This window comes from Malus sylvestris, chromosome 1 (assembly GCF_916048215.2).
Source record: "Malus sylvestris chromosome 1, drMalSylv7.2, whole genome shotgun sequence".
Taxonomy (NCBI): Eukaryota; Viridiplantae; Streptophyta; class Magnoliopsida; order Rosales; family Rosaceae; genus Malus; species Malus sylvestris.
The window spans coordinates 22232033-22242039 of record NC_062260.1 but is presented as its reverse complement, the minus strand read 5'-3'; the positions used below and the strand labels follow the sequence as shown (position 1 = coordinate 22242039).

At 43.8% G+C, this 10007-nt stretch overlaps 1 protein-coding gene across 1 annotated transcript; it reads left to right on the top strand.

Moving 5' to 3' along the window:
• Window positions 1–534: 534 nt before the first annotated feature.
• LOC126623952 (ribulose bisphosphate carboxylase/oxygenase activase, chloroplastic-like) lies at window positions 535–3824 on the top strand. The gene is given in 8 exon segments (XM_050292934.1): window positions 535–702; window positions 1044–1360; window positions 1487–1592; window positions 1689–1774; window positions 2225–2697; window positions 2987–3268; window positions 3402–3455; window positions 3458–3824. Coding segments are annotated over 8 exon segments (1422 nt in total). The 5' UTR covers window positions 535–657; the 3' UTR covers window positions 3517–3824.
• The last annotated feature ends 6183 nt before the right edge of the window (window positions 3825–10007 follow it).

Below are 10007 nucleotides of genomic sequence, written 5' to 3'. Positions count from 1 at the left end.
CAAGACTGTGGCTCAAAGGAACAAAATAACCAGCCCAATGTAATCTTGTCTTGCCCTTGCTCTAAACATTTTGATTGACTGAACTTTGTGCCCTAGCATAATATATACATTTTTTTTTTAAATTCTTCCGCAAATCCAATTTATTTTTAAGGAAATGAAAATTGCTGCTGGTCACAAACATTTTATTCATGGTTCACCTTATCTCTTCATGCATCTTCATTCAAGAAAACAACAAAATAAAACCCCACAATAATAGACATGGGTTTTTCCAGTTTCTTCCATTCTCAATTCTGTGGCCAATAAATTGTCTGAATTTTATTTTTTGTAACAAAAAAATTGCCTAATTTTTGGTGGAGAAGAAGAGAGCTTAAACACTAACCTCAGGTCCTCAAGCACCAAGAAACGAGTCAAATGACTGAGTTTCCAAGCACTCTTTGTTTGACACGTGGCATCAATGCAATCTTCATTCTATGGTCTCAAACCATTCAACAAGCAAATCCAAACGATATCAAATTCTGTACACTAACACTATAAAGGCAAACCAGCTCTCATTTCTTTTCCGCTCAAAACACAATAGCATACTGTGCTTGCAGGCAACCAGGAGTGCCCCCCTCTGTCACTCACACTAGAACACAACCGTCCGATCCGCGAGAGATCATGGCCACTGCTGTCTCTACCATTGGATCTGTCAACAGAGCACCGGTATTACGCCTTTCCCACCTTTTTTATGCCTTTACTTTTTTGTGTGTGTAGTATGCACAATCACCAGGTGCTTAGAAGCTAAACAGTAGTTAGTTGTCATTAATTATATATTAGTTACCTACTTAGGGTAATGTTTTGTCACACTTATGTTTTCAAGTCTTCTAGATAAATACTTAAATTATTTATCCGGACTACATATACAACGAAGAATCAACCTAATAAATAGTTCATATTCATAGTTTTGGGAAACAGAAGTTATAATACCTATGTGAGTTTGGGAAACAATTTGTGAGTTTTGGAAGGTAATCACGATAAAACTAATCGTTGCACTTTTAATGAAGCTGAACCTGAATGGCTCTAGCAGCAGTGCTTCAGTTCCAAGCTCAACCTTTTTGGGAAGCAGCTTGAAGAAAGTGAACTCAAGGTTCACGAACTCCAAGGTTTCCTCCGGGAGTCTCAGGATTGTCGCGAGTGTGGACGAAGATAAGCAGACCGACAAGGACAGATGGAAAGGCCTTGCCTTCGACACCTCCGACGACCAACAAGACATCACAAGAGGAAAGGGTAAGGTGGACTCCCTCTTCCAGGCACCTCAAGGATCAGGAACTCACTTTGCCATCATGAGCTCTTATGAATACATCAGCACGGGGCTTCGCCAGTAAGTTCAGAGATCATATATATTCTTATGAATATTTCACGGTTCCAAATCCACGACCAATATAATTTTTTCCAAGTTTCGGATTATTACAGTTAACAAGATGGTAACGAGATGGTTCTTGAATAGGTACAACTTTGACAATAACATGGACGGTTATTATATTGCTCCCGCTTTTATGGACAAGCTTGTTGTTCACATCACGAAGAACTTCATGACCCTTCCTAACATCAAGGTAGATATCACTATCAAAGATTTAACCATGAGTTTCTTCCATAATTATATTAATTGCAGGAATTTAACTTAAATCATCACTTAACTTTGTTTGCAGATTCCTCTCATCTTGGGTATTTGGGGAGGCAAAGGTCAGGGCAAGTCTTTCCAGTGCGAGCTTGTCTTTGCCAAGATGGGAATCAGGTCAGTTCATTTGTCACACGTGCTTTATGTCACTTGGTTTAAATTGTTCATGTGTTAAGACTTGAATGTCACACATTGAAAAGCTAAGTAACTAATTAAAAGTTGTTTGGTAGCTATTTCTTTTTTCAGTTTTCAGATTTTGCGTGTTTCAACTTTTATTTTTATTTGAACAGAAAACTCCTTTATTTTCTTTAGTAACTTTTTTAGAACTGAAATGTTTTTTATGGTTTTTTAGTTTGATTTTGGTTTTCAAATATAATTTCTTTGAAAACTTAGAACTGAAAAATAGTTACCAGTTTGGCAGTTTATGGTCACTTGGTCAGTTTTTGGTTTTCAAATATAATTTCTTTGAAAACTTAAAACTGAAAAATAGTTACCAGTTTATGGTCACTTGGTCAGATAATAAGTGCGCTTCTTGCTCAACCTAGCTTTTTGATGATATTTTTTCAGCCCTATCATGATGAGTGCCGGAGAATTGGAAAGTGGAAACGCAGGAGAACCCGCGAAGCTGATCAGGCAAAGGTACCGTGAAGCAGCCGACATTATCAGGAAGGGTAAAATGTGTGCACTCTTCATCAACGATCTTGATGCAGGAGCTGGTCGGCTTGGTGGAACCACCCAATACACTGTCAACAACCAAATGGTGAATGCCACCCTCATGAACATTGCTGATAACCCGACAAACGTCCAGCTTCCAGGTATGTACAACAAGGAGGAGAACCCCCGTGTCCCAATCATTGTCACCGGTAACGATTTCTCAACATTGTACGCTCCTCTCATCCGTGACGGTCGTATGGAGAAGTTCTACTGGGCTCCCACCCGCGAAGATCGTATTGGAGTCTGCATTGGGATCTTCAGGAGTGACAATGTTGCTAAGGAAGACATTGTCAAGCTTGTTGACACCTTCCCAGGCCAATCTATTGGTATGCTAAATGTTTTCGTGTACCTTAATTAAGGACTAGAATTCTCTTCCCTCCTCTTTCCATCCCCTTTGATCGCTTCCTCTCACATTCTATATTTTGTCTTTCTCTTTCTATAAAAAATTAATATAAAATGTTGATGTGGTTTAATCGTGACCGTTCAAATAGGAGGAGAGAGAAGGGGAGAGAAAAAAAGAGAGGCGAGAATCCTACTCCCTTAATTAAATAGTCTGACATCCTGACATGTTATGTAATCAGATAGTCATTCTGACGCGATGTCATAATTTTGCAGATTTCTTTGGTGCCTTGAGGGCTAGGGTTTACGACGATGAAGTGAGGAAGTGGATTACGGGTGTTGGCGTGGATAGCATTGGGAAGAAGCTTGTGAACTCAAAGGAAGGACCCCCAACTTTCGAGCAGCCGAAGATGACTATCGAAAAGCTCCTCGAGTACGGAAACATGCTTGTCCAAGAGCAAGAGAATGTGAAGAGAGTTCAATTGGCTGATAAGTACTTGAGCGAGGCTGCTCTTGGTGATGCTAACTCAGATGCTATGAATACAGGAACTTTCTATGGTTAGATCCTTGATATTTAGAGAGCTCCTGTGGGAGGTTTGGATCCATTAGCTTGATTTGGTAAATTTACAAAATGTATTAGGGCTCATGAAAAAATATATGTATTAACGGTTTTGTAATTGTCTTTGTGTAGGCCAAGCAGCGCAGCAAGTGAATGTTCCAGTTCCTGAAGGTTGCACTGATCCAACTGAGAAAACTTTGATCCAACGGCTAGAAGTGATGATGGAAGTTGCTTTTACACATTTTAAGTCATTTTCTTTTAGGTTATAATTGAGGGGAGGGAGGAAGGAGAGAAGCACTTTTTAAGGATGTTAAGGGTAAAAAAAAAATAATGTTGTTTTCCTATGTCGGATTGGTGTCATGTAATCTTGTATTGTAATGTACACTATGCAGTAGGTGCTCTTCTTCTTTCTTCCCGTCAGTTGTTTTAGTTAGTTCAGTTAGTCATGTTGTGCTGCTTATCTGAGTTTATCTCCGTCGTTTCTCCCATGGAAGTCTCTTCTTTTGGTTAATGCGAACCCAAATGCGAAAATATAAATTTAACTATTTCACACCATCGTATATCTAGATTTAAAAACTTAGCATGTAAGACCTATGATTGATACAAGCAAGGTTTAATTTTCGCAAAGATCGAAATTGGGGAATTATATTTCCTTTTTTTATTAAAAGGGAAATCTAATTCCAGTCCAAACTATCACAAAGAAATTTTCTCTCAATTTAAAAATGAGAAATTTTATTTGAACTCATTTAACCTATTTTTACATATAACTTAAACTTTAAATGTGAAATATCTTTATTACCCTATTGCATAATTATCATCAAATACAAAATAAAATTAACAAAAAAAATAAGATTTATTAATAAACTCACAATCAATAACTAAACTCTAACCATTATATAACTTTTAACGTGCGTTTTGTTCTGGTAAAAATCCTAAGATGCTTTCATAAAGAAAAAATAAGCTCTTTTTAACAAATGGAAAGTGATTTTGAAATTTTTAATCCTCCAACTAAAATATGAATTTATTTATGCGAGAGTTGAATTATTGATTTTGATTTATATGCCATATACTAACATTCTGACTATTAGCTGTATAAGTTTACCAAGTATTTGTTGTTCTTTGTGGACACCATTTACCAAGTCTTCTACTTCTTAATTTACATACAACCATAACATTCTGCTTTTGTTATTGGTTTACATATCAAATTGCTACTACTTAATTCAAGAGTCACGGTTAGATAATAGACAGCATTGATTAGTTAAGTTCCTCATGTTTGAGTTCATATAATATCTTACTGATAATATTAGTCTTTGCAATCTAAATTCTAATTAGCCAAACCAACAATAGCTACATTGTCACCTCCCAGTTTCGGCTCTGCCGTAACACGATATTGTCTGCTTTGGGCTCCGGCCACGACCTCACGATTTTGTTTCTGGGAACTAACACGAGAACTTCCCAGTGGGTACCCATCTTGGGAATGCTTTCGTCCGAACTCGATTAACTTCGGATGGAACCCGAAGTCAATGAGTTCCCAAAAAGCCTCATGCTATAGAAGGTGGGCATGTACATATAAAGCACATCATCCTATCTCTGTTTGTCGATGTGGGATGTTACAATCCACCCCCCTTAGGGGCCCGACATCCTTGTCGGCAAACTCACACCACACGGCAGAATGACTTTGATACCAAATTGTCACATCCTAGTCCCGGCTCTGCTGTAGCACGATATTGTTCGCTTTGGGCCCCGACCACACCCTCATGGTTTTGTTTCTGGGAACTCACACGAGAACTTTACAGTGTGTCACTCATCCTGAGAATGCTCTCACCCGAACTTGCTTAACTTCAGAGTTCCGATGGAACCCGAAGCTAGTGAGTTCCCAAAATGCCTCGTGCTATAGGAGGTGGGCATGTACATATAAGGCACATCACTCCATCTATGTTGGGGATGTTATAATTCACCCCCTTAGGGGTCTGATGTCCTCGTCGGCACACTCGCACCACACGACAGAGTGACTCTGATACTAAATTGTCACATCCCAGTCTCGACTCCGCCGTAGCACGATATTGTCTGCTTTGGGCCCCAGTCACGCCCTCACGGTTTTGTTTCTGGGAACTCACACGAGAACTTTCCAGTGGGTCATCCATCCTAGGAATGCTCTCGCCTGAACTCGCTTAACTTTAGAGTTCTGATGGAACCCGAAGTCAGTGAGTTCCCAAAAGGCCTCGTGTTATAGGAGGTGGGCATGAACATATAAGACACATCACCCCGTCTTCGTTGGTTGATATGGGATGTTACATACATTCTTTGCAACATTGTTTTCACATGTTTTCCAGCTCTTTTCATTTTATTTTGGTTTTTTATTTTTTAATGGGTGTAAAGATAAATTTATATCTTTGAATTGGGTTTGTGAGGACAGTTCAGGCAATAAATTTGGGTCTAAAGATATATCAAAAGTTTAATTAAAAACAATATGGGTGTAAAGAGTAAGCTGGGTGTAGAAAGAGATTCAATGAGTTCAAATAAAATTTCCCTTTAAAATTTTAACATCTATTACGAGAGATTTTTCAGTGTGACCGATACACGGGATGGTACACCACGTGTCACTATACAAATATGTGGGCTAAAAAGTTAATAACTTAAAAAATAAAATTTCCCACCACTTCTATTAAAACACGTGATGTACCATTTGTATTCCCATCACAATAAAAAAAATTCTCATCTATTACGATTGTTTGGGCCCATGGAGGTTATCTACGTTCGATGGCCACTGAGGCGGCCAAGAAATATAGATAACGCCCTTCGGCGCGTAGAATTTTCGGTGAAAAGAGTGTACAGGCACCTGACATTTAGTATTTTCCTCGTTTAGAATTCTAAAGCAGAAAAGCAATCAAGGAAAGACGGTAGAGGGTACTTACGAAGGCCGAAGTAACCTCTTGCGGAGGAATGTGGAAGCCCTGGTCTTGAGGATGAACGGGCGTTTCCGCTGTTGCCTCGGGTTCCTCGGCCGGTCGTTTGCCACGGTCGGCCACGGAAGGGCCGACTGGGACAGTCGCTTCGGACGCAGGATGGACATCCTGGTCCTGTGGAGGAGCAGGCGTTTCGGTCGCCGCTACTGGTTCCTTGACCAGTCGTTTACCACGGTCGGCCATGGAAGGGCCAATTGAAACAGCCACCTTAGACCTAGGAAGAGGGTGACGGCGGGGATGAGGGCGACTCGCCACTGGAACTTCGTCACTCCCTTCGCTCTCTTCCAGAAATACGACCGAAGGCTTTGGAGGTGTGGGAGAAGTCTTCTCGGTCGCAGGGACTGCCATTTCTAGGGCAGGCGTAGCCCCGATCGATGGAGCTACGACTGCTGCACCAACCTCAGAAACAGGCCGTACTTGGACTGTTTTTGCGGTTGGAGTTGGCTGTTTCTCGACCTGGCCGACGGTGAGAGAAGGGGAAACACTGGGAGTCGTTGCTCCTTTCTTTGCCAAAATTTTGACCCGCTTGGCAGGCCGAGGGAGCTCGATGGTCGGCTCGGCCTCTTGATGAGACTGTTTGCTCGGCAAGACAGGCCCAGCGGTTTTAGCCTTCTTCGAGGCGACCGATTTTTTCTCAGCTGCAGCTGCAGCGACTACTTCCACCTTTTTTAAGAACCGGCTACCTGAGGAAGCAAAAGCAAGTCAGCAAAGCAGATCAGTAGTTCAAAATTGAAAGAAAAAGGTAGAAATAAACCATTACCTTGGGTTTGGGGGGCAGAAGCCTTTTTAGGACGACCACCGAAGAGTTTGGCGAGAACAGTTTCGACCGGGGCACCAAAGAACTGTTGGGTATATTCTTCCCACCAGGCACCGAAGGTATCAGTGCAAAGAGTTTCTGGAGTGGCCGGTCGAAGGTGGAATTTCTGGCACCGCTCTTGGAACTCCCTCTTTGCGTCGCTGCATTCCTTCTTGGAAGAACCAGTTTCGCGTCCACGGCTCAGGACGGACCGAGAGGAGAGAAGGGGGACCGGGCAACCTTGGAGGTAGCCAAGCTGCCGAGCAAGGAAGTTTGGGTGATACACTTCCCAACTCGCTCGGCGGCCCTCACAGCGGAAAAGAAGGTCGCGGGCAAGCACGAAGGACCCCCAAGATTGAAGAAGGTCAGCCTCTTCGTCCGCGCCCCATGCTGATGTCGGAAGTCTAATCGACGAAGGGTATTCTCGACGACGACAGATCAAGAATTCGTCATCAGAAAGGTCGTCGAGAGCGAAAAAGTATCTGAACACTTCTTCAGCTTGGTGAGGGGGGGATTGGCCGAAGAGCCAGTTGGGGGCCGAGCGCTTCCTCGGGCGAAAAATCGGCCATCGTTGGCCGAAGAGGGGCAAAATAGACCTGCAACCAAAGCTGGAAGAACCAGAGGGGCCCATTCTGCTGCGGATAGACCTTGTCGATAGTGACTTCGGCCAAGCAGCGTAAGAGATGTGCGAGTATGGTCAGGCTGAGGGCCAAAGTGTGACCACTGGCTAAGGCTTCGGCCACTGGCATATTCTCGACCAGACATTTGTTAGATTTGGTACAACAAATAAATTTGTTGTACCAATAAAAGAGGAAAGCCTCGTGCTCCCCTTCTCGCAGAGCCTCCTCTCCTCGGCCGGCAAAATGGAGGTAGAGGGTGTTGTAGTTGAAAAAGTTCTTGTGAAGCTTGTGGACCTCTTCCTTCGAGGGTGTTTGGCCATCACCGCTCAGCGTCTCAAGGGCCCGCTTGTCGAAGAGCACCTTCAAATTGAGGTTCGACGGGTACCCAGGGAGGGCAGCGTCGACTGGAATTCCAGTTGGGGAAGTCCCCAAGATGGCAGTGAGGTCGAGGATGGTGGGGCCAATGGGGCCAAGAGGGAGAACCATGGTGTTAGTAGCCGAACACCAGAAATATGAGGCCGCCAGAAGAAGCTCCTTGTCCAGGATGATATCCATAGAGGAAAGGCGAATGGCATTATAAATGCCTAGGGCTTTCCATTGCTCGCCGAAAAGCCTCTCCATTCGTACAACCCAAGCTGCAGTGGTCGAGGGCCAGGAGCCCTGAGGCCTCGCCACCTCCCACTTCGACTATTCAAATCCTTGCAGCAAGGATGACAGGCAGTGCTTCTGGAGGAGCCCGGTGATGGTTGGTGGCACCGCCGCCTTAAAGAGATGACCCAAGATTTGGTGAGAGGTACTCATGTCACTCTCAAATCGGATGGTCTTGATTGAACTCCGATCGATGATTTTCTGGCATTGGTCGCACTCCTTAGAAAGCTTGGAGATAAAGGAGGCCATGGTGAATGGTTTGACAAAAAGAGAATTTCCTGGGTTTAAAGATTGAGGAACGAAGACTTGGGGAGAAGAAATATGTGCTGGAGAACAAGGGCAAGAAATTTCGGAGTGATTTTGGAAGCATAAAGTATGAATGAGGGATTTCAGTATTTATAGGACTTTTGGCAGGAAGGGCAATCGTTGGAAATTCAAAACAGAGGGCAAAATCGACCGAAGGAATTGCTGATCATGATGAACATTTGGGAAATGCAGTTGAGAAGACCGAAGATCTCAGGTTTTGGGTGCGCACGATTGCGTGTGACGGCGAAATTAATGGCGGAAGACGTTTCGACGCTTACACGATGACAAGTGACTCACGGATTGAGGTAGTGGCTCGCGGATTGAGGTAGTGGTTAAGTTCAGCCATAAGATCATGATGGCAGGACGGTTCAGGCAGCCGCACGCCTTAGACGTCATTTTTGGGGATTGGCCGTGTTGGAGGACGCCACGTGGCGAGTTTAGTTAGCGGGATCAAGATCGTGCAATCATGTTCAATAAACGCGTCTTGGAACTCGGGCACTAGGGTTCTGAGTGGTAGATTCGCTTCTTCAAGGCCGAAACTCGGCCGAAGAATTCAGGTCGAGGACCTCAGAAGCGAGGGGGCAATGTTTGGGCCCAAAATAATAGTTTGGGCCGAAGGAAGGATCATCCTCGGCCCGGGAGGCCGCCCGGCGAAAGGGCCATGGATCGTTCAACTTGTGGGCTTCCAAGCCTAGGTCGGGTAGATCATAACGCAAGTCAAGTCCTAGTACAATAAGGAGTCTCGGCAGGATCAGTAACCCAAAAAGCGAATCCGGCTCAGTTAAGGACTAGGTTCACAATCCTAGTGAAGATAGGACTGGTCGATGTGGTGTTGATCCGAAGAGGAAGACCTAGTCCGAGTAGGATTTTAACTCGGATTCAAGATACAGCGCTATAAATAGGGGAAGCTGTGCGTCAGAGAAGGCCCCCTGCAAATCAATACAAAACTGCCCTGCGCAAACTCTCAACAACTTGAGATTTTTTCTTTCTTTTTCGCTGACACATCTTCCGTTGGCATCAACAGCACTGTGGAAGCAACCGGTGATATCTTAAGTCGGCATAGATAACTCTGTCACCGTAGAATCAGTCGATTTCGCAGTATCTTCCGTTGGCATCAACAGCACTGCGGCGAGAACGGTTGATTACCTATCCAAGTCTCGATCGAGGAGGATTTCCGGATCCTTATTGATTGAGGTCATCTCATTAGCCTTCTCGGCGAGGTGAGGTGTTACGGTATATCGAGCTCGGCGCTTTGCTCGCCGAGTTATTTTATGATTGGATATTCCCAAGTGGGATTTAGAGTTCGGCATTCGGACGGCCGAACCACGTTCACCATTAAAACTTATATTTGCTTCGAGTACTTATGCCCTTACACTCTGGTGTCGATTCGGCGTGAATTTAC